This window comes from Hippopotamus amphibius, chromosome 15 (genome assembly GCF_030028045.1).
Source record: "Hippopotamus amphibius kiboko isolate mHipAmp2 chromosome 15, mHipAmp2.hap2, whole genome shotgun sequence".
Taxonomy (NCBI): domain Eukaryota; kingdom Metazoa; phylum Chordata; class Mammalia; order Artiodactyla; family Hippopotamidae; genus Hippopotamus; species Hippopotamus amphibius.
The window spans coordinates 12,736,732-12,758,982 of record NC_080200.1 but is presented as its reverse complement, the minus strand read 5'-3'; the positions used below and the strand labels follow the sequence as shown (position 1 = coordinate 12,758,982).

Below are 22,251 nucleotides of genomic sequence, written 5' to 3'. Positions count from 1 at the left end.
CGGCGGCCGGGCGACCTATGACCCGCCGCGCCTGCCGCGCCCCTCCCCCGCTGGCAGGTGGACAGCGGCTGCGCCGGGGTTGGGGTGGGGGTGCCGCGGCTCCAACCTTGGCTGGCCGGCAGCCGCTGCCGCACTGAGCGGGGGCGGGGGACTGCGGCGCGCACGGGGCCGGGCGAGCGCCCGCCTGGACCGCCTCCTGGGTCTCGGAGCGCGGCGCGGCCGCCCGCCAGCCTCCGCCGCCCCGCCCGGAGGGCCGGAGCAGCCGACTGAGCCTCCGCCCCGCCCTCTCACCCCGGGATTGACACTGAACATTCTGTCGGGGGCTGGCCGGACAGCGCGCCTCCGCCAATTGGCGGCCTCACTGGGCGGACCCCGGGCCCTGTCGGGAGCCTCGGCCAGTCAGATTCGTCGGCCCGCCCGGCCGGGGCCTCGCAAACGCGCGAGTGGCCAGGCGTCCTAGGGGCACATCATGGGGCCGACAGCCTATGGCAGCGCGGGAGGGTCGCGGAGGGCCAATGGGCAGCGGCGCGGCGCCGTCAGTCAGGACGGCCTAGGCCAATGAGCTTCGGGCTGCGGGGGCGTCACGGACAGCAGCAGCGGACTCGGGCTGAGGTTCCCGGGCGGGCGGGCGCGGAGAGACGCGGGAAGCAGGGGCTGGGCGGGGGTCGCGGCGCCGCAGCCAGCGCAGCCAACCCGAGGGGCCGCCGCCGCCGCCGCCCAGCGTGCTCCGGGGTCGCGGGCCGCCTCCAGCACCCGCCGCGCCGCAGCTCCGGGAACGGCCCCGGCCGCCGCCGCCGCGATGGGTAACGCCGCCGCCGCCAAGAAGGGCAGCGAGCAGGAGAGCGGTGAGTGCCTGGGCCGTGACCCCGATCCCGGCCCCGCGCTGCCAGCCCCCTCCCTGTCCATCACTGCCTGGCCCCTCCCCCCACACTCCCCCCCCCCCATTTCTCTCTGCTTATCCCCCAGCTCCCCTTCCCCCTGCCTGTCCAGTGTTGGAGCCCAAGGCCCGCAGAAGACCCCTTAGGAGCCCCCATGCCAAAGACCGCCCCCTAGTGCAAAGACGGTGCTCCCCCCCCAGCTGTCACTGCCAACCATGGCACGTATGACCGATGGGGCCCCACATGGGGCCCTGTCACCACCCCACTCCCACCTTTGCTGGTCCCTCTCCGCAGATTCTAATATCCCCACTTCCTCACTCACCTCTCCCACAGATGTGACCCACTGCCAAACCCCCACCCAGGCTTCTGCCAGTCTGGGAGTGCTATGGGGTCTGCCTCCACCCCGCAGGGACCTTGGCCACTTGGTGACCACACCCCTCCCCCCTCCAGCCCCCGCCATCTTTCTCCTGCCCTTCCCCTCTTCACCTTATCACAGCCCCCCTCCAAACCCACTCTGTCCCCCTTGAGCATTTCCCAGAGCCACCTCCAGCATTTGTTTTTCCCTTCTGTGTCACTTGGCATGGGGGACAGGATCTTTCTGGGTCCCTCTGCCCCTCTCTCATCCTGTCACTCTCTGTCACTCTGCCTCTCTGCCTGTGCCTCCTCCTCCAAGCAAGCGTCTGTCCCTGGCTAGGGTAGCAGACTGTTTATGGAACCTAGAGAACTGCTTCTGTGCTTCCAAAGCCAAGTTTGAGCCGATCTTGCTGGAATTCATTGCGTCCTGTTTCCAGGGTTGGGGTGGGGAAGGGGGTGTCAGCAGAGAGCCCCTTCCCATCACCTGCTGTGCTCTAGGCTCCTTGGAGGGCCCCTCAATAAATGGTTGTTTCGCAGCTGAGGCTCCATCATTCACCCAGTCCTCAGGCTTCTTCACTCGCTCCTGGCTTGGGATGAAAAGTGGGGTATAGAGAGTGTCTGGATTTAGCAAGGCTCATTCAGCTTGAGCTAGGATGGTGAGAAAGAGGACTCAAGGGATGGCAGTTAGTAATAGTAGTGGTTGACGTCTAATGACTTGCTTTGCAAAGAGACAAACAGATTTTGATCATTCCCTGGGTTCAGGCAGAACCCTATTTCCTCCTAAGCCCCCAAATTATATTGGCCTTTTCCAGCCAGCCAGGGGAAGATATTCTGTATCTGGAAATGCCTTTCAGAAATGGTCTCGAGCCCCTTCCTCAAGTCCTCCAGCTCGTAAATTGTCATCACTCCAGGCCTAAAGCTGGACCTCAGCTAGGATCCCCTTCCAGTTACCGAGAAATAGTCAGAGTTGAAAAGGAATGGCCACGTCCAAATATGCTCTTCCCAGTTACTGGTCTCAAACCCCAGTGTCTGTCTGAGTTCCCTGAATGGTCCCTCCCAGAAAGACCCAGGCATGAAAGCCAGGGAACTTTATTCCCACCCGGATTCAAATAGCAGAACTCAGTTGCCGAGCAGCCATGGAGAGGCCTGACTTGTCACCGATGGGCGGGGGACGGGGAGGCAAGTGCCTGTAGCTGAGCGCTTGATGACAGAGGAGCAGGTGGGTAGTGACCAAAAAAGGTCTGGGCATGAGCTTGGAGGGGACTAGGCAGAGGGGGAGGGGCCGGGCCCCCAGCAGGTGAGGCCGGCTGGGAGGTGGAAGGTGGAGGCAGGCAGCTATATATTTCAGTGGTTCAGTTGAAAGTTGGGGAGATGACATAGTCCTGGAAAACTTTAAAGGCGTATCAAACACATGCAGTGTGTGTGTTGAGGGGGGAGGGGTGTGGAAAGCCACACAGGGAAAAAGATCCCCAAGAAAAAGATCAGAGGCTCTGGAAGGAACCGCTCATTCTTTCAGGTCACAGGCCAGGTACCCAGGAATGTACTATGAAGATGAAATAGAGCCACTATTTACTGGGCATCTAGAATATGCCAGGCTAAATGGTCTCCATAGATCTATCTGCTCGAGTGATTTTTCATAATGGGCTGTTATCTGAATTTTCCAAACAACCTCTCTGAGTTTGACATAGATGATGCCACAGAGGTAGGATTCACATCCAGATCCACCTACCAGACAACTTCCTGGACCCCAGGATTTCCCAACTCAAATATGCTCAAGCCGCCTCCCTGATTTTTACTATATTCACTTCTATTTTGTTAACTTAAATAAAAATTTTGACTCACTTTTGTTCAGATGTAAATTTTGATCCATCCTAGGCAATATATAAATGAAATCATGGGATTGCTGTGCCAGTTATATTCCCTCTGATATGCATTAAAACACAGTGTATCTAGAAAAGTGAAACATCCCTAAAATCATTTCATGCCCTGCCAGTGGGACCTGTGTCACACTTTGGGAAACGCCCTAAGCTGTACTTCCTTCCAGAGGCTTGCAGGGGCTCTCAGAGAAGGAAATAGTATTAGGAAGGAAGCCCCTCTTTGCTTCAAAGCTCAGATTCTGTGAGGATGGAGTTCGACGAAATTTGCCTTCTCGTAACTAGGGTGGGGTGAGGGTGGGGGCAGTAGCCAGGCCAGCCTGCAGGGGGCACCTGAATTTCATCTGCCAGACATCAGCCCGACAGGAGTAAGAAAAATGCCCACAACCTTAGTAGGCACCAGTTCAGCATCCTGCAGCCCTCTACACTACTGTCTCCATGCTGGGGCAGGACAGCATTGGCCATCTCCCAAGACGGCAGGGATCTAGAGTGAGCCCTGGGGTGGGGTAGGGGAAATCTGTACCCAAAAATGCCAGAGCCATTGGCAGGGGCCTGCTAAGAGGACAGAGAAAAACAAGGCCAAGCCCTGGGCCCCGAGCACGCTGGAGGAATTGAGAGAGGGCAGTGGCCCCAAGAGGCTCTGGGGACAGGGGGCAAAGTGGGACTCAGGCTTTGGCTGCCCTGGCCAAAGGCACCCCTGAGAGCTGGTCCACGGGAGAAGGGGCAGGGCTGGTGAAAGGGAGCCCTCCAGACACCGCCCCTCCCTCCCACCAGGTCCCAGGGACAAGCAGATCCAGGCTCTGAGAGTGAGAACTGCCCCCAAGAGGTCCCTAGATGGGAAAATGACGGCACTCACATACTAGGGAAGTGTGAGAGGGTCAAACACCATCTCTGCATTGGCAGTTGTATGGGTGCCCAAGAGGGTCCTGCCAAGGCAGCTTTTCCTTTAGCCCAAGCCGGCTTACAGAAGTTTGAGGGTCCTCTCTGCCCCTCCCCTGCACCCACTGGCCCCCAGGTTGGGTTTCTCTTCCTGCCACTACCCCACAACTCCATGGCTCCCCCTATAGGCAGGGCTCTGGGGATGGGCAGCCAAGCTGGTGCAACAGGTCTCATGAGCCTTCCCAGCCACCGTAGTTCTGGTGCCCTGAGAGGAAGACTGAGTGATGGCTTCCAACCCCAAAGATGGTGAGGCTGAGCCCTGTTGCTATAGCAACTTCCCAAGCACTCTCTGACCCTCAAGTCAGGGAGAGACTGCAGTAGAGTTTAGGGAGCAGGTGGAGAGGAAAAGTCTGTGGACCCCTGGCTGGCCCCGGAAACCCTCCCTTACTAACTACTTTAAGCTGGGGGAACTGGGAAAGAGCAGGGAAGATGGGTGGTTCAGTTCAGACAAGGAGGGGATGGTCCACCCAGAGTGGGGGTCCAGCTCAGACCGAGGCAATGAGGTAGTCCAGCTCAGTGTTGGGGTTCAGCTCAGAATGGACATTGGTCCAGCTCAGTGATGCAGTCCAGGTCATAATGAACAGTGGTCCAGTACAGAATGGGCATCCATCAGACTGGGGGTCGGTCCAGTCTAGTGTTGGGGTCCGGCTCAGACTGGAGGATGGTCCAGCCCAGGGCTTGGCATGCCCGCCCCAGAGTTTCCAGGACAACCAGGTTTCAGGGGGGCAGAGGGTCCTGAGATTGTTGTCTGGTGGTGGGGAGGGGGTGGTCTGAGGCTGGGCTCCTGCCTCTTGCTGGGGCCCTGGCTTTTTGAGGGATGTTCTCTCTGTGAGCCCAAATCAAATCCGGACCAGGGTGGAGGATGCTGGCACCCCTCCTGTGGGAGACATGGGCAGGCCGACAGGCTCCAAAGACAGCGGCCAGCTGGGTTTCCCTTCTCTGCCACTTCCTGTTGTCAGCAGGGGCCATGGGTGCAGGGCATTCTCGGGAGAAGCTGCCACTGACCCTCCACTTCTTTTGGGATCTGGAAAGAAGGAGGAAGATGATCAAGGCAGCCTCCCCTCCCCCACCCCTGGGTTTAACGTTTCGTTTCCGGTTTGGACTTTCATGGCTGAGAGCAGAGCCAAGCACAGGGCAAGGTTTGACAGAGGCCAAGGACATCCCAGGATGCCATTCCCCTCTCTGCCCCTGCATGGGAACAAGACAAAGTCAGATGTACCCATTTCCTTCTCAAAGTAGCAGAACGTGGGGGCTCCAGGTTCAGAGAGCACTTGGGGTAGGAGATAGGGTGGCTCTGACTGCCCGCCATCCCCGCCTTTCTTTCCAGCTGCTCTTTCGGCTAATTAACCGAGCTCTGGGGCCTCTTTGGCCCCCAGGGAGGCCCCGGCTGCTGCTTGGGCCTGAGCCTTAACTCCTTCCCCTCTGCCCAGTGGGCACTGCCCTGGGCACATTGGGTGCCGTCCTCTGGGCAGTCCAGCAGCCACTGAGAAAGGCAGGGCCTGGCAGCCGGGGAGCAGTGAAGTCCCTGGAATGGGAAGTTAACTTTAGCACCCCGCCCCCAGGGCAGGCAGGCCAGCCAGGAGGGACACCCTCAGGAGAATCTTCCTACCACCTCCTGCCAAGGAGGGCCTTTACCAACCTTGGCCAGCCGGGAGCAGGTACCTTTAAATGCTTCCCTGGCAACCAGCTCCTCCTCCCCTGTCCCCCGAGGCCCTCCGGAGAAAGCCAGCTCAGAGGCTCTGCGTATTCCTGGTTTCCCTGCAAAGGGAAGATTCCAGGGAGAGCTCTGGGCAGCCTGGGATGGATCTGGGGTCAGGCAGAAGCTGGGATGGGGACTCGGAGACTACCTTCCAGCTGTGGCTGCAGCTGCTTCTCTGGGGCCATCTGATTATACGCTTCCTGGGCTACCTGTGCCACGTCCTCTGGGCACCTAAGCCGCAGCCAGCACCCTGAGCCTCCCTGGCCAGGGGCAGGTGGGCTCCAGATCACCCCATCCCACTCTACCACGCCCCCCCCCCCCCCCCGCATTGTACCCTCTGTTGGAAGAGGCAGGAAGCAGAGGTGAGTATGGGGGCTCCTGGCTGGGGTTCCCCCCATAATTATCCCTCTTTATCTGCCCACTCTTCCTGGCACTGCCACACCCTATGCCCCATCCCCAAATCTGGCAAGCTGATGGCACCAGAAAGCACACAGCCTGGACCCTTCTGCACTTTGAAAGGCCACAGCAGGGCTGTGTCAGGATCAAGGGACCCTCTGGAGCCTCTTAGTGGGGTACCAGCAGACAGACAGAGGCGCAGACCCACTAAGTTGGGAAAAAACAGGACGTGGCAGTTCTCAGGGACAGCTGAGAGCAAAAGAGGAAGCGGTACCGGGCTTTCTCCCGGATTCCTCTCAAACTCCCTCCTCTCTGCCTTCTTGGGTGGGTGACGGTAGAGTCCCAAGAGGGTAGCTTCACCACCACCTTCATCCAGAATTCAGCGTGCACATTTGGAGGTTTCCAAGGAAGATATGGTGTGTCAAAAAAGAGTCCGCTAATGAGACCATTGGATGTGGTGAGGTCTGAGACAGTTAGTGGACCACCCAGGTACCAGCCTAGGAGTCTTGGCCATTCCTTGGCCACACCCTCTCTGCCTGCTCATTCTTTGTAGGCTTCCCTAGCCCACAGTCTCACCTCCATCTGCCGCACCCGTCACCCCACAAAAGACTCTTCTCTTTAAATGCTGAGGGAGAGCCTTGGGGGTGATGGGGGCGGGGGGAGGGGGTGGCTACCCACAGGGCTGTGGGGATTCCTGGCACTGCATATGGGTGAGATAGGCAGAGGACGGGCAAGCCCACCGTACAAGTGTGCAGGACCCCTCAGAGCGGCAACTGTCCCAGGAACATCAAGGTTGAGGACAGCTCTGTCTGTGGGCTACCCTGGTACCCGGAGACGCGTCAGAAGCAAAGCAGTTCATCTCGTTGGCAGTGGGGTCCAGGAAATGATCCGAGACCACTCATTTGCACAGTGAGAGTAGTAGCAGCTCTGAGCCGTCAGTGCAGGAATTAAGCACGGGACGCACAGAGCACAGAGCTGGCACAGGGGTCCCTGCACAACCGTGCGCCTGGCCCCGGGTGGCAGTTACAAGGACAGATCCATACCGTAGGAATCCATCAGGCCGAGCATTTAAGATGTGAGCACTCAGTGCTCCACCTGTATTTTTTACCAACATTTCAAAAACTGCTTAAAAGCAAAATTTATAGCTGACATATGGCACTAACCCCTGTACGGGCCACCGTCCAAACCCCCTTTGCCAAGATTAACTCATTCAGTCCTCACAGCCACCCCGCCAGGTCATTACTGTTATTATCCCCATTTTACAGATGTGGAAAACCAAGGCCCAGAGGTGAGGTCCGTTGCCTAAGCTCACACAGCTCATCAGGGCCCGGGCCAGTATCTGAACTTGATCTCATCCCAGAGTCCTGGCCCTTAACTGCTCTGCCGGGCTGCCTCTTCCCGTTGGCGGGAATGCCTGTTTTCAGGCCTCAGTTTCCTAGGATGGTAAACGGGGAGAATGGATAAAAGGAAAGTTGGCAAGTGAACCAAATGAGATAGTGGACATAAAGCAACAAGCCCAGGGTCCACCGGGCAGTCTTCAGTGTGGGCTGGATGGTGATGTTCGCCTTGGGGTGCTGAGGGGCCTGTAGGGGGCAGGCATCAGGTGAGGCCTCCCTTGAACCATCCCTGGAGCAAGGGCCCCTCTATTGGCAACGGCGGGAATGGAGCCAGCTGGGGGCCAAGGCAACAGCTGAACCCCCCAAGGGCGCCTGCTACCCGAGCCCCAGAGGCCTCCACCCCGGGGCCGGCCTCCCCAGAGAAGGGGCCAGAGGAGCGGCCAAATCCCGAGGCTATAAATACCTCGGCTGGCGTCGTCCCTGGCCCTGGAATGTCGGTCAGAACTGGGGCGTGTGGGGGGTGGGCTGGCCTGGGCGCCGCTCTCTGTACCCCTGAGAGTGAGCCCCGAGTTGCCGTGTCCTCCATTTTGGACAGAATTGAGGCTGGACCCCCACCTCTCTGTAGTAAAGGGGACCCAGGCCCCAGCCCAGATCAGGGTCCCCCCCCAGGCTACCCTCAGACTCAGCCAGGACACCCGAAGGCACTGAGAGAAGGTCAGGCTCTGGGTTGAGACGACTGCACCCCACTTTCCACACGTCGGCCTCCCTCCAGGAATAGCCCGGGCCCACGCCAACGAGATGGGGTGTCCATCTCACTCTCTCCTCTCTTCCTTTCAGTGAAAGAATTCTTAGCCAAAGCCAAAGAAGATTTTCTTAAAAAATGGGAAAGTCCTGCTCAGGTAAGCCCCCGGGGTCAGGGGTAGCTGATGGCCCCCTGCCCCCCAATTGCATACCTGTGACATGACTAGGGTTTTAGGGCCCTGCGGAGAGCTCCAGACCTGCCCTCGATCGCTCTCTCTAGATGCCCGTGGGAGCGCCTGATCACTCACTGCCAGGCTTCCCCACCCCACCAACCCCCTTCCACCTGGCGGCCCCTGCCCCCCAGGCAGCTGCCAGCAGCTCCTGGGCCCCAGGCCAGGGCCGGACCTGGCCCCTGCCCCCAGCCTTGAGGAATGCGCCCTCCGCCATCTTGCTTTTCTGCCCCCTGTCCTCACCCGCCTCGCCCCACCTGGTCCCCAGGGCCCCCTCTGCTGGTGGCAGAGGGGATGCCCCCAACTTCGGCCTAGCAGGCTGTCGGGGCGGGTGGTCCCTGACCCTCCAGACCCCTCTGCCCACAGAACACAGCCCATCTGGATCAGTTTGAACGAATGAAGACCCTCGGCACGGGCTCCTTCGGGCGGGTGATGCTAGTGAAACACAGGGAGACCGGGAACCACTTTGCCATGAAGATCCTCGACAAACAGAAGGTGAGCCCAGCCCTGCCGCAAGGCCCTGGTCCCAGCCACCGGGGCTTTGCCTGGGCTGTTCCCACCGCCTGGAGCCTTCTCCCCGCCCGTCCACTCACCAGCTATTTCCCTGAGCCTCCACGATGTGCCAGACCCGAGGGCGGGAAGGGTACGATGCTGCCTTCAGGAAGCTTCCTCTCCCCGGGGAGCCACCAATGCGAATCCGGGCACTGGACGCGGGGATCAGACACCTAGCCCATATCGAGGAAGCCAGAAGTCCTCCTGGGGGAAGTGACGTTGACACAGACCTGTCTATAAATATTTTTGAGATCCTGCTTTTTGCCAGGGAATGCTTGAGAGCAGCACCGTCCAGGAGAAATACCACGCAAGCCACATATGGTTTGAAATTTTCTAGACTCCTCTTTTTATTTGTATTTATTTATTTATTTATTGGCAGTACCACATGGCTTGTGGGATTTTAGTTCCCCAACCAGGGATCGAACCCCGGCCCTCAGCAGTGAGAGCACACAGTCATAACCACTGGACCACCAGGGAAGTCCCTAGACTCCTCATTTTAAAAATTAAAAAAAAAAACAGAAGGAATTCATTTTAACAATATGTTGTAATTCAGCCAGTATATCTACAATATTATCATTTCAACGTTATGTATCCAATGTAGAAATATCGTTAATAAGACATTTTACATTCTTGTTTTCCATACTAAGTCTTAGAAATCCAGCATGTATTTTACACTTATAACACGTCTCGTTCAGATGTTGATTTTCCCTGGAAAGACAAGAAAAAGTAGAGAAATTGAAAAAGCAGATTCACATAGCCCAGGTTGTTCCAGACAGGCTTGAAAGTTGTCTGGTAACTGCGCCAAGTATCAGTTTTTAAATTTTTCATTTTAGATACTTTAAATTTTAAACTTGGTTCCCCAGTCAACCAGCCACGTTTCAAGTACTCAGCAGCTGTTACGTGGCTAGCGTGGACTCTATTGGACTGTGCAGGTGTAGACCCAAACAATGTAGCTGTGAGCAAAGCAGAAAAAGCCCCAGTGCAGTGGGGCTTAGAGCTGACCGAGGGGCCAGGCTGCCTGTTTGTGACAAGCTGGCCTGATGTCGACTAGCCGCGTGTGACCTTGGGCACGGCACTTCCCCTCTCTGCATCTGGGCTTCCAAACTTGCATGCTCTCAAGTGCATACCCCTCAGGGCTCCTGTCAGAGAGTGCAAGGCGACTGCTGGGACAGCTGAGGGCTGAGGAGGAATTAGCCCGGGGTTCAAGTGGATGTTGGAGGGGGGGTGGGGTGCTCTAGGTGCAGGGAAGAGCATCTAAACCCCCCACCCCTTGGGTGCTACTCCCACTTGTCTGTTCAGTTTCAGCTCAGCTGCCCCTTCCTCCAGGGAGCCTTCTCTGACTCCCCAGACTTCACCGGGTGCCTTATCTGGGCATCCACAGGCCCCAGGCTTCTCCCACCACAGCTCTGACCCCTGTGGCCTGGTGACTCATGTGTTCTTGCCCTGAACTGCATACCACGTGGGGACAGGCAACCGGCCCAGGGCTTGACAGGCCCCAGGCACTCAAACGATTCTGGATGAAGGACCCAGCCCACCGCTGGCACCTCTACTTTTGGGTGGCAGGGAGGAAAAGGTCTCTCTCACACCCCTCTCCTCTCTACTCTCCCCACACACCCCTGCAGGTGGTGAAGCTGAAACAGATTGAGCACACCCTGAACGAAAAGCGCATCCTGCAAGCGGTCAACTTTCCGTTCCTTGTCAAACTCGAGTTCTCTTTCAAGGTGGGGTCCCAGCAGCTGCAGACCGGGGCCACTGCCGGGTGGTACAGCCTCTGGGTTCCCAGAGCTGGGGCTGGGCCGACCACAACCAGTGGCTGCCCGAGAAGGCAGGCCCGCTGATGGGGGGAGCAGTGAAGGAGACCCCTGGGGGCAGAGGGCAGGTCAGCCTGGGGTTCTGATAGACCCCAAGTTCAACTGGGCCTGCCAACTTATAGCTTGATAACCTTGGGCAAGTCCCCCAACCTGAATAACATCTCTCAAAATCATCGCTCCATTTACAGCAAGAACCTGACACACGGCCACACACTGTGCCACTCAGCCTGGGTTCAAATCCCAGCCTTGCCCTTCCTGGCTCTGGGATCCTGGCAGGGGACTTCACTCCCCTGAGCCTTAGTTTCTTCATCTGTAAAATGGGAATCGTGGCAGTCCCCACCTGGTGGGGCTGCCATGACAGTTCCAAGCACGTCATGAGCGCCCTGCGTGAGCTATTTTGGGTGCCATCCTAAGCCATGACTGTGAGAGCTGGGAAAGGCCACTCAGGGCCTGTGACCCCAGCAGTCACAAGGGCCCCATGCTTTGTTTAAGGTTCTGCTGCCACCATCTTGAAATTCATGATCATTTTTTTAACAAGGGGCCTCCCTTTTACTTGATGGGGGGAGGCACAAAATCTGTAGCCCATCCTGGTCCCATTTGACAGATGACAAAACCATGGCCCCAAGAGCCTTGCTCATGACAGTCACAGACACAGGCCACCACAGAGTTCCCTGTGCAGCCCAGGCACGCTGGCCAGGTCCCTGAGGTACCTCTAGCCGGCCCTCACTTTTGGCCCCCGTAAGCAGGATCGTGGCTACCCCTTTTTACTCACGGGCAGAATGAAATGAGACAGGTAACCCGTGAGCACCGAGCCTGGCGCTTGGAACGTGCTTCACGTGGGAGCCAAGGTAGCTGTTTTCACTTTATTTCTGAACGCCTGTCAGGTAAGGGCACCAGGCCGTCAGATGGGGCCCGGGGCTTGGGGAGTGGGGCCCTAAACAGCTGCTGCTTCCCACAGGACAACTCGAATCTATACATGGTCATGGAGTACGTGCCCGGTGGGGAGATGTTCTCACACCTGCGGCGGATCGGGAGGTTCAGGTGAGCCTGACGCCCCCCTCCACCCTGGGCCTGGGAGTGTGCACGGGTGTCATCCGCGGAAGTGGCCTCTCTGGGTCCCTGTGGGTTCTTGTCCCCCCCGAGCTGAGGAACCTGCAATGTCTCAACCACCACGAAACAAAACAGACATGGTGCCTTAGACGTCACCATGTAAGTGGGCAATTTTGTGTCGTTTTTAAATTTCTGCTATCGTTTTATTTTACCTGTTTATATAGATACGCACTTTACATACAATAAAACGCACAGGTTTTCAATGTCCTGTTCCGTGACTTTTGACAGCTGCATACACATGTGTAACCACCACCCCAGAATATTCCCTCAAATGCCTTTCTTGGCAAATCACCACCCCAACAGAGGCAAACGTCCTTTCTGGCTTCAAACACCATAAATGTGTTTGGTCTGAGTCTGGACTTGATATAAATGCAATCACACAGTTCATATTCTTTTGTCCCTTTCTTCTCTTGCTTCACATAATCGTTTTGAGATCCAGCCACATTGTTGGGTATATTCATCATTTGTCCTGGTGGTGGTGTTGGGTAGCATCCCATTGTATGAATCTGTCACAATCTGATTCCATTCCTCTGTTGATGGACGCTTGGGCTGTTTCCAGTTTGGGGCTATATATGAATCAGGCTGCTCTACTGATGCATTTTGATCGCTGGGCTGGATGCAGCTGGATAGGCCAACCTGCTGGACCATTTGGGGACGGGCAGGTCCTGCTGGTGTGGCCACCCATGCTCACCCATCCCCTCCCTGCTTGTCCCCATCAGTGAGCCCCATGCCCGCTTCTACGCGGCCCAGATTGTCCTGACCTTCGAGTACCTGCACTCGCTCGATCTCATCTACCGGGACCTGAAGCCGGAGAACCTCCTCATCGACCAGCAGGGCTACATTCAGGTGCCCACTGGGTTGGGCGAAGGGCAGCCCCAGGTCGCCATGGCCTGAACCCTCCCACCCTCCCGGCCAACTGCCCATTCCTGTGCCCACAGGTGACAGACTTCGGTTTCGCCAAGCGTGTGAAAGGCCGCACCTGGACCTTGTGCGGGACCCCTGAGTACCTGGCCCCCGAGATCATCCTGAGTAAAGTAGGCGCTTCCCTACTCCTCCTGCCACGCTGAGGCCTGCTCCGCCGGCGCCCCCTCCTCACCCGTCTCCCCTCACCCGCACCCCCCCTCTCACTCCAGGGCTACAACAAAGCTGTGGACTGGTGGGCCCTGGGGGTTCTCGTCTATGAGATGGCCGCTGGCTACCCGCCCTTCTTCGCCGACCAGCCAATCCAGATCTATGAGAAGATTGTCTCTGGGAAGGTGAGGCCCAGATATGGGGGCTCAGCCCTAAGACCGACGACCCTTCCCTGCCCGTCCTGCTCACGTGGAGCCCTCGTCTTCACTGTCAGAACAAGCTAGGGAATTCCCTGGCAGTCCAGGGGTTAGGACTCCGTGCAGGGAGCAACGATGCGATCCCTAGTCGGAGAACTAAGATCCTGCGTGCTGCACAGGGTGGCCAGAGGAGAACAAAACAACAAAAAAAGAACAGTCTAGAAGTTCATTAAGTCAGGCCAGGCAGTAAAGCCAGACACACCCGCTACGCTGAGGCCACCACTTCACACAGCCTCGCCGCCTGATTCTGGGCCCACAGTGCCAATATCCGAAGGGTTTCCAGAACCCCAGGTCTCACCCAGACTCCTGCCCTGCCTGACCTGAGGCTCGCCTCGCCTCTTGTCAGCCCCCTTAGTGTGAATTTTCACAAGTTTCACAGCAGAAAAGCGAGCATGTGCATTTCCCAGGCACTACCCCAGACCCCTCCAGGGAGTCACTTTGGACCTATGACCCTGCCTCCTTTCCCAAATGCAGACTTTCTAACGTGGAGGGTGTGGGTAAGGGGTGGTGGAACTGTTAGGGCCCCAGAGTGCAGAAAGGGCCCGATGCCCCAGGCACCCCCCTCGGTCGTACCCCAGCACTCTGAGGGAGTAAGGAAGCTGAGGCACACGGATTGGACATGTCCGGTTCAAGGTCACACAGCAGCATTGTCCCCAAAGAGGTTGGGAACCCCACCTCTGCCTGCAGCTCACCCACCTCACCAGGAGGACCCACCATCCCTCCATCTGGCCCAGGAAATGGTGGGAGTGGCTCCCAGCTCAGCCTTGGTGGGCTGACCTGGCTCTGAGCCCCAGCTCTGCCACCCGTCAGCTTTGAAACCTCAGGCCAATGTCTTTGCTTCTCTGAGTCTCATCCATCTCAGAGCTGGGGGACGAGCCACTCGCCTCTCAGGGAAGCTGAGAGAATCACCACCTGCAAAGTGCGGTCACTAAAAAAGGGAAAGATGAGGTGTCTGCTACCAGGCAGAATAGAAATTGCCAAGAAAATGGCCCAGAGTGGGGGAAAAAAAAAAGAAAGAAAAAGCCTTAGAAGTTTTTGAGGGGGGAGAGGAGAAGACGAGCATGAGTCCCTTCTTTGTAGCATTTCACACGTCCCACGCACCCTCAGCCAGATTATCTCCCTCATGCAACCCTGGGATATCTGCCCCATGCCAGAGGGGCAGGCACAGGCCCAGAGGGGTTAAGGACCATGGCCAAGGTCACACAGCATGGAAGAAGCAGAGCAGTGCTGGAAGTTGATTCTTACAGCTCTAAATCCAGTGACTGCTTGCATACAAGGCTGTGGACTCAAAGCATCTGGGAAAAGTTTCTGGAAGAGTTGAACTGAGCATTAAAGAATGGAAGAGGACTTCTCTGGTGGCGCAGTGGTTGAGAATCCGCCTGCCAATGCACGAGACACAGGTTCAATCCCTGGTCCGGGAAGATCCCACATGCCGAGGAGCAACTAAGCCCATGCACCACAACTACCGAGCCTGTGTGCCACAACTACTGAAGCCCGCGTGCCTAGAGCCCATGTTCTGCCCTGGAGTCCATGCTTCGCAACAAGAGTAGGCACCACAATGAGAAGCCTGCGGATCACAACTAGAGAAAGCCTGCACGCAGCAATGAAGACCCAGTGCAGCCAATAAATAAATAAATTAAAAAAAAAAAAAAAAAGAATGGAAGAGCCTTAGCTAAACAGAGAGAGAGAAATAGAAAAACAATTATTTCTCTCAGAAGCATGAATATTTGTGAAGTCCCCAGACCCTAGCAGAGCTGTCTTAGGAAGCATCGGCTAAGAATGCAGGTTCTGGAGCCCAACAGACCCCAGATGAAACCAACCTATCCTGCTTCTCTGTGTGATCTTGGGGCGAGCTGTTTAACCCTTCTGAGCTTCAGTTTCCTCTTCTCAGGAAACTGAGAAATGGGAACCTCAAGAATTCCCTGGCTGTCCAGTGGTTAGGACTCTGCACTTTCACTGCCAAGGGCCTGGGTTCAGTCCCTGGTCAGGGAACTAAGATTCCACAAGCCCCATGGCGGGGCCAAAAAAATAAAATGGGAACCTCGTAGCTCTTACCTCTCCAGCAGCATCAGCATGGCCCAGGAATTGGCTAGAAATATAGACTGTCACGCCCCACCCAGATCTCCTGAATCAAAAACTCCAGTAGAGCCAGCAAGCTGTTTTAATGGAATTCCAGTGCACTCTCTGGTTTGGGGTCCTCCACCCAATAAGACTGTAGGATGGTGAAGGCAGTGTTCTGGGCTCCCCAAGCTCCAGATCAGTTTCCCAATCTGTCTGTTGTGGCCCCCTCTCCAGGTGCGGTTCCCGTCCCACTTCAGCTCCGACCTGAAGGATCTGCTGCGGAACCTCCTGCAGGTGGACCTCACCAAACGCTTTGGGAACCTCAAGAATGGGGTCAATGACATCAAGAACCACAAATGGTTTGCCACGACTGACTGGATCGCCATCTACCAGAGGAAGGTAGGGGCCTCCCCGCCCCTTCCCTCGGTGCTCTGAGGGTTTTGGAGGTGGGTAGGCAAGAGCCAGGGAGTGTTGTCAGTGGAGAGATGAAAAGGGAAGGGGAATTTGAAAAGAGGCTGCGGGCTCTGGGTCAATCTAGATGAGGCAACTTAGAGCAACGTGGGTATAGAAACAGAATTTCGGGGTCATTTGGCCACTCCATGACCCCGAGCAGGAGACTTACCTCTCTGGAAAGTAATTTCCCCATCCGTGAGTTGGCTATAATAAGATTCTTGGGTTGTTAAGATGAGTCCAGACCCTAATGCTAAGCTCAGGCCTGGGTCAGGTAAGTTATCTCATGAATGTTAGCCCACTTGCGTTTATTGTTGTAACGATGATTATGTTGACTGCTGAGGTCTGAATGGTTCTTGACCCCTCTCCAGGTGGAAGCTCCCTTCATACCAAAGTTTAAAGGCCCTGGGGACACGAGTAACTTTGACGACTATGAGGAGGAGGAGATCCGAGTCTCCATCAATGAGAAGTGTGGCAAGGAGTTTTCTGAGTTTTAGGGGCGTGCCTGTGCCCCCATGGGTTTTCTTTCTTTCTTCCTTTTTTTTTTCTTTTTTTTTTTTTGATGGGGGGGTGGGGTGGGAGGGTTGGATTGAACAGCCAGAGGGCCCCAGAGTTCCTTGCATCTAATTTCACCCACCCCCGCCCCACCCTCCAGGGTAGGGGGAGCAGGAAGCCCAGATATTTGGAGGGAAACACCAGCTGCTCCCCCTCACCCCCTTCGCCCTCCTGCCCCCCCCCCCGCCACTGCTTTTGCCTTCCTCCTCCCCCACAGCCCCCCACCCCAGCCCACTTCTGCCAAGTTTTTCAGTTCTTCCCTTCTTCAGGTCAGACCAGGTCTTGCCGGTATGTCAGGGACAGGGTGCAGAAAGAGGGGCCCAAACTTAACTCGAGCCATCCCCCCCAAAAAAATAAAAACCACAGGCATCACTCTCTAAGGGCCAATGAGTGAAAGGCTAACCTTCCCTTCAGAGCAATCCTGCCAGGGAAGGAGAGATTTTAGTGACATGTTCAGTGGGACACTTGCTAGAATTTTTTAAAAAAACAATTTACAATCTTATTTAAGTTCCACCAATGCCTCCCTCTCTCCTTCCTCTCCCACCCTTTCCCATGCCCCTCCTCCCCAAATCTATTTTAACGAGGCTGGGAAGCAAACTGTAAAGGAAGGAGCTGGGGTTCGGAACCTCTCCCCCAAGCTACTAAGCTCCCCCGCCCCCCTGCTCCCCCTCCCCCACCCCGGGGTCCCCTGCCAAGCCTGGAAGGGTCTCAGCCCCTTTAGGAAGCCCCCACTCTCCCTTGTGCCCCAACAGACCTGTCTTCACCCTTGGGTTTCGGGACCCAGACAAAGCAGCTGCCCCTCTCCCTGCCAAAGAGGAGCTGTCCCCTAAGAAGATAGAGGGGGAGTCCCGAACCCAGGGTCTTTTCTCCCAGCAACACTCTCCCCAAACTTCTTAATTTTATTCTCAGCTAGATTTTAATGTCCAGCCTCCTCTCAGTTGGGAAGGCAACCCCTGCGAAAGGAGGCAAAGCCCCCCCCCCTCCCTCAGATGGCCCAGGGTTCAAGGCCAGGGTTGCTGGGGAGGGGCTGCTTGTTTTATTCACCCAGCAGCCTCCGCCCCCCATCCCCATCCTGGGCGCTCCTCCTTTGCTTAGCTGTCAGCTGTCAATCACCCGTTCTCTCCCCCATTTGTGGTTTTTTCTCTCTTAATAGAAAAGTCGGGAGTCACCCCATTCATCCCCATATTTGTCCCTCTCATAATTTCTCCCCATCCCAGGAGGAGCTCTCAGGCCTGGGGTGGGGCCCCGGGTGGGCGCGGGGGCGATTCAACCTGTGTGCTGCAAAGGACGCAACTTCCTCTTGAACAGTGTGCTGTTGTAAACATATTTGAAAACTATTATCAATAAAGTTTTGTTTAAAAAAAAGTGTCGCTGGTGTTCCTGACTTCGGTCACCCACCCACACACCCCCAGGGGGTTGGAAAGGGAATTTCGGACCCCAGCGTCCAGGCTGATCAGCACCTGGCCTGGAGTCCTTGTAAAACCAAGTTTAGTTGGAATTCCGCCACTTCCCCCACCCCGCAGGAGAAGGGGGCACTAAACTGCCCTCTGACCCCAGATTAGGGGTCCCCACATTCTGAGGCGCACCCCCTCTGCGTCCAACCAGAGGCCGAAAGGGCGGGCGCTCTAGGGAGAAGCTAGGGCCGGCGCGCCAGGAGGCCGAGCGGCGGCGGGGGCGGCCCTAGCAGGGGGGGGCATGGGGTGTGGGAGACGGTGCGCGCCCCCCTCCCCGCATCCTCCCCGCGGGGCCAAGCGCAGCCAAGGGGCGCGAAGGCGGCGGTGGTCCGAGGGTCCCCGCGGCGCCTGGCGAGCGCAGTGGCCCGGCCCGCGGGCAGCGAGTTCCCGGTAAGTGCGGTCCCGAAAGCGGAGCGCGCCGGGGAGGCGTGGAGAGGGGGGCTGGGCGCCGGGGACGTCTGGGTCCCGCGCCCAATGGCTGGAGGGCGGCCGAGCACCGCCCGCCCGCCCCGCCCGCCCCCTCTCTCCTCCCCCCGGCGCTCCCCTCCCCCTCCCCCGCCCGCCGCTTTCCCCCGCCCCCGCCCCGGCGCCAACTCCGCGGCGCCTCCTTAAAAAGCGCGCGGGAGTTGTAAGGGGGGGCCGGAGCGAGCCGGAGTGAGCAAGAGCGCAGGGTAAAGGGGGCGGGCGGGGGGCCCGGGCTCCACCTTAAAAGCGGGCGCGTGGGGGTGGGAGGGAGGAAGGCGGGCGGCGGGGAGGAGGGAGGGAGGGAAGGAAGGGGGGCCGGAGTGTCCCGGGCGCAGGGCGCGCGTGCGGCGGCGGCGGCGGCGGGGAGGGGCCGGCCGCGCCGCGCTCCCCTCCTCCCTCCTCGCATCCCCGGCCCCGCGCGCGCCCAGCAGAAGCGGGTCTGTGTGTGCGTGCGTGCGAGTGAGTGAGTGTGTGCATATATTTTTCTCTTTTCTTTCTCTCTCACTGTTTTTTCTCTCTCTCTCTCTCGCTCCCTCTCTCTCGTTCTTTTTTTTTTTTTTTTTGCAAAGAAACAGCAGCGCCGCCGCCGCTCCGCCGAGGCGCTGCGCCCCCCGGGGGGGGAGGCGGAGGAGGCGGGCAGCGGCGGAGGGAGGGGAGCCGGGGAGGGGGGCGCCGCGCTGGGAGGGAGGCAGCGCGCACGGTGCAGCCCGGCCGGGCGGGAGGCATGGCGGGGCCCCCGGCCCTACCCCCGCCGGAGACGGCGGCGGCCGCAACCACGGCGGCCGCTGCCTCGTCGTCCGCCGCTTCCCCGCACTACCAAGAGTGGATCCTGGACACCATCGACTCGCTGCGCTCGCGCAAGGCGCGGCCGGACCTGGAGCGCATCTGCCGGATGGTGCGGCGGCGGCACGGCCCGGAGCCGGAGCGCACGCGCGCCGAGCTCGAGAAACTGATCCAGCAGCGCGCCGTGCTCCGGGTCAGCTACAAGGGGAGCATCTCGTACCGCAACGCGGCGCGCGTCCAGCCGCCCCGGCGCGGAGCCACCCCGCCGGCCCCGCCGCGCGCCCCCCGCGGGGGCCCCGCGGCCGCCGCCGCCGCGCCGCCGCCCACGCCCGCCCCGCCGCCACCGCCCGCGCCCGTCGCCGCCGCCGCCCCGGCCCGGGCGCCCCGCGCGGCCGCCGCTGCCGCCGCCACAGCGCCCCCCTCGCCCGGCCCCGCGCAGCCGGGCCCCCGCGCGCAGCGGGCCGCGCCCCTGGCCGCGCCGCCGCCCGCGCCCGCTGCTCCTCCGGCAGTGGCGCCCCCGGCCGGCCCGCGCCGCGCCCCCCCGCCCGCCGTCGCCGCCCGGGAGCCGCCGCCGCCACAGCCGCCGGCGCCGCCACAGCAGCAGCAGCCGCCGCCGCCGCCGCAGCCACAGCAGCCGCCGGAGGGGGGCGCGGCGCGGGCCGGCGGCCCGGCGCGGCCCGTGAGCCTGCGGGAAGTCGTGCGCTACCTCGGGGGCAGCGGCGGCGCCGGCGGCCGCCTGACCCGCGGCCGCGTGCAGGGGCTGCTAGAGGAGGAGGCGGCGGCTCGGGGCCGCCTGGAGCGCACCCGCCTCGGAGCGCTCGCGCTGCCCCGCGGGGACAGGCCCGGGCGGGCGCCGCCGGCTGCCAGCGCCCGCGCGTCGCGGAGCAAGGTGAGCGCGCCGCGGAGGGGGCCGCCGCGCGGTGGGCAGGTGCGGACGAAGTTGGTGGCGGGGCGCGAGTCCCGGGAGGAACCGGGCTGCGGGCGGCCCGGGCTGTGCGCTTCTTCCCTGCGGGCTCGGCGGGTGGTGACCTTGGCAAGTGACTTGATCTTTCCCAGCCTCAGTTTCCTCCGCTGTACAGCACGACTTAATAACAGTAGCGACCCCTTGGGGTTGTTGAGTGAGTTTAGTGAGATCTGGCTGCTGAGGGCTTTATTAACACAGAGCTTGGCACGGAGTGAATGTGTAAAAGTTGGTCCATGTTGATGTTAAAGGTGCCGGAGAGGCACACCACTTGGTCCTGGATCCCAGGGATTGGGCCCAGGGCCAGAACAGCTACTAACCTTGCGTGCCTCTCTCCCTTGCACCAGAGAGGTGGAGAAGAGCGAGTGCTTGAGAAAGAAGAGGAAGATGAGGAGGATGACGATGAGGATGAAGAAGATGAAGTGTCTGAGGGCTCCGAGGTGCCAGAGGGTGACCGTCCTGCAGGTGCCCAGCACCACCAGCTTAATGGCGAGCGGGGTCCTCAGAGTGCCAAGGAGAGGGTCAAGGAGTGGACGCCCTGTGGACCCCACCAGGGCCAGGATGAAGGGCGGGGGCCAGCGCCAGGCAGTGGCACCCGTCAGGTGTTCTCCATGGCCGCCATGAATAAGGAAGGGGGATCAGGTAAGGATCCCTCTGGGTGGGAGAGGGTTCCTGGTGGGAAGGAACCGAGCCCCAAGACAAAACCACAGGCATATGCTTTTTATTTCTCAGCCTCTGCTGCCACTGGGCCAGACTCCCCATCCCCCGTGCCTTTGCCCCCAGGAAAACCAGCCCTACCTGGGGCTGATGGGACCCCCTTTGGCTGTCCGTAAGTTGGGGTGTTTGAGACACGGGGTGCTGCCTAGGTGTGTGTAACGGAACCAGAGGAGCGTCACTGCTCACTGGTTCCCTCTGTTCCAACACAGTTCTGGGCGCAAGGAGAAGCCAGCTGATCCTGTGGAGTGGACGGTGACAGATGTGGTAGAGTACTTCACTGAGGCCGGCTTCCCAGAGCAGGCAACAGCTTTCCAAGAGCAGGTGAGTTCCCGACCCTCAACTTAGCCCCAGCGTTCCAGGGCCTTAGTGAGGGGTGTGCTCCGACCCTGTTCTCTCTCTCTCTCTTTCTGTCCCACCCAGGAAATCGACGGCAAGTCTTTGCTGCTCATGCAGCGCACAGATGTGCTGACCGGCCTGTCCATTCGCCTCGGCCCAGCCCTGAAAATCTACGAGCACCACATCAAGGTGCTGCAGCAAGGCCACTTTGAGGATGACGACCCTGATGGCTTTCTAGGCTGAGCGCCCAGCCTAATCCCTGCCCCAACCCATTCCAGTCCCCATCTCACCCAAGACCCCCAGAGTCCAGGAGCTGGACAGGGACACCCTCAGCCCTCATAACAGATTCCAGTGAGGGGGCATTCCTACTCATCTTTTCCCTGTGTCTCCCCAACACACACACCTCTGGCCCGCAGCACATCCTGTACTCCATGACAGAGGAGTGTGGGGTGGGATAAGACCTGCTCGTTTCATCCCAGGAGACCAACCCTCCCTCCCAGTCTAGGACATTTTTGGAAAAAAAAAAAAAATGGGGGCTTCCCATCTCCCCTAGATCCTCTTCAGTTCAGCCAGATGTTTCCTATATAAATGTTTTATTCTGCCTGTTCATTTTGGTGGGTGGCCTTTCCTCCCTCCCCCACCACCCAGGCTCCTCCCCAGTGTGTCCCTGGCCTCCAGCCCCTGGGAACAGCTGGGATGGGGTCCCTGGATCTTCCCAACCCCTCCCCTTTCTTTCTGTTCGTTGTCGCTCCAGCTGGCTGTATTGCTTTTTAATATTGCACCGAAGGTTTTTTAAATAAAATTTTAAAAAAAGAGAGAAGAAGAAAATGCCACGGAGTCCATTTTATGAATGTTGTCGGAGAGGTGAAGAACCATACCAGCCCCTGGGAGTCTTGGGTTAGGACAGAATTGTTTGGAGGGAGACAGGTAGTGAATGGGGCTCCCTCACAACCAGCTATAATTATAACTGTAACTGCTCCAAGGAAACAGGAATATTTGCTTCTTCTGTCATCTCTCCATTCCCAGAACAGTGTTTGGGCACACAGTAGGTGCTCAAATATTTGTTAAGTCACTAGCAGTTAACTCTAGGCTTTACAAGCATTCTCTGGGATCTCACCACAGCCCCATGAGGCAGAGCTCATTAAAAATCCACTTTACAGACGTGGCAACTGGTTCATCACAGCAAAGATGCTTGCTCAGGGTCACGCAGGGCGGGGTCT

General features: G+C 58.5%; 3 protein-coding genes across 4 annotated transcripts; all 3 read left to right on the top strand.

The window, feature by feature from the left end:
* The first annotated feature begins 367 nt into the window (after positions 1-367).
* PRKACA (protein kinase cAMP-activated catalytic subunit alpha) lies at positions 368-17,673 on the top strand. 2 transcript variants are annotated; one of them, XM_057709769.1, is made up of 10 exons: positions 368-845; positions 8,315-8,376; positions 8,815-8,943; positions 10,623-10,721; positions 11,770-11,852; positions 12,641-12,767; positions 12,860-12,955; positions 13,055-13,177; positions 15,545-15,709; positions 16,132-17,672. In XM_057709769.1, exons 1-10 carry the CDS (start codon positions 800-802, stop codon positions 16,255-16,257), a joined length of 1,056 nt encoding a protein of 351 aa, XP_057565752.1. In that variant the 5' UTR covers positions 368-799; the 3' UTR covers positions 16,258-17,672. The 2 variants fall into 2 exon arrangements, with proteins under 2 accessions (XP_057565752.1, XP_057565753.1); XM_057709770.1 differs by lacking the exon at positions 368-845 and adding an exon at positions 4,270-4,291 and having other exon boundaries at positions 16,132-17,673.
* SMIM46 (small integral membrane protein 46) lies at positions 5,841-5,998 on the top strand. Its single transcript, XM_057709959.1, has one exon. It carries the CDS (start codon positions 5,846-5,848, stop codon positions 5,996-5,998), a length of 153 nt encoding a protein of 50 aa, XP_057565942.1. The 5' UTR covers positions 5,841-5,845.
* Positions 17,674-18,313: 640 nt separating the features above from the next.
* Positions 18,314-21,859, top strand: SAMD1 (sterile alpha motif domain containing 1). The gene is made up of 6 exons (XM_057710110.1): positions 18,314-18,440; positions 18,804-19,906; positions 20,326-20,620; positions 20,711-20,807; positions 20,905-21,016; positions 21,116-21,859. The coding sequence occupies exons 2-6, from the start codon at positions 18,959-18,961 to the stop codon at positions 21,272-21,274; spliced, it is 1,611 nt and encodes a 536-aa protein (XP_057566093.1). The 5' UTR covers positions 18,314-18,440; positions 18,804-18,958; the 3' UTR covers positions 21,275-21,859.
* The last annotated feature ends 392 nt before the right edge of the window (positions 21,860-22,251 follow it).

What these genes read in the sequence shown, in the direction of transcription:
- SAMD1 (XM_057710110.1), top strand. Translation starts at nt 18,959, where the DNA reads ATGGCGGGGCCCCCGGCCCTACCCCCGCCGGAGACGGCGGCGGCCGCA. An exon ending in CCCGCGCGTCGCGGAGCAAG is followed by an intron (nt 19,907 to 20,325) that starts GTGAGCGCGCCG and finishes CCCTTGCACCAG; the next exon opens with AGAGGTGGAGAAGAGCGAGT. An exon ending in GAATAAGGAAGGGGGATCAG is followed by an intron (nt 20,621 to 20,710) that starts GTAAGGATCCCT and finishes TTTATTTCTCAG; the next exon opens with CCTCTGCTGCCACTGGGCCA.
- SMIM46 (XM_057709959.1), top strand. Translation starts at nt 5,846, where the DNA reads ATGGATCTGGGGTCAGGCAGAAGCTGGGATGGGGACTCGGAGACTACC.
- PRKACA (XM_057709769.1), top strand. Translation starts at nt 800, where the DNA reads ATGGGTAACGCCGCCGCCGCCAAGAAGGGCAGCGAGCAGGAGAGCG. An exon ending in GGGCAGCGAGCAGGAGAGCG is followed by an intron (nt 846 to 8,314) that starts GTGAGTGCCTGG and finishes TCTTCCTTTCAG; the next exon opens with TGAAAGAATTCTTAGCCAAA. An exon ending in ACCAGCAGGGCTACATTCAG is followed by an intron (nt 12,768 to 12,859) that starts GTGCCCACTGGG and finishes CTGTGCCCACAG; the next exon opens with GTGACAGACTTCGGTTTCGC.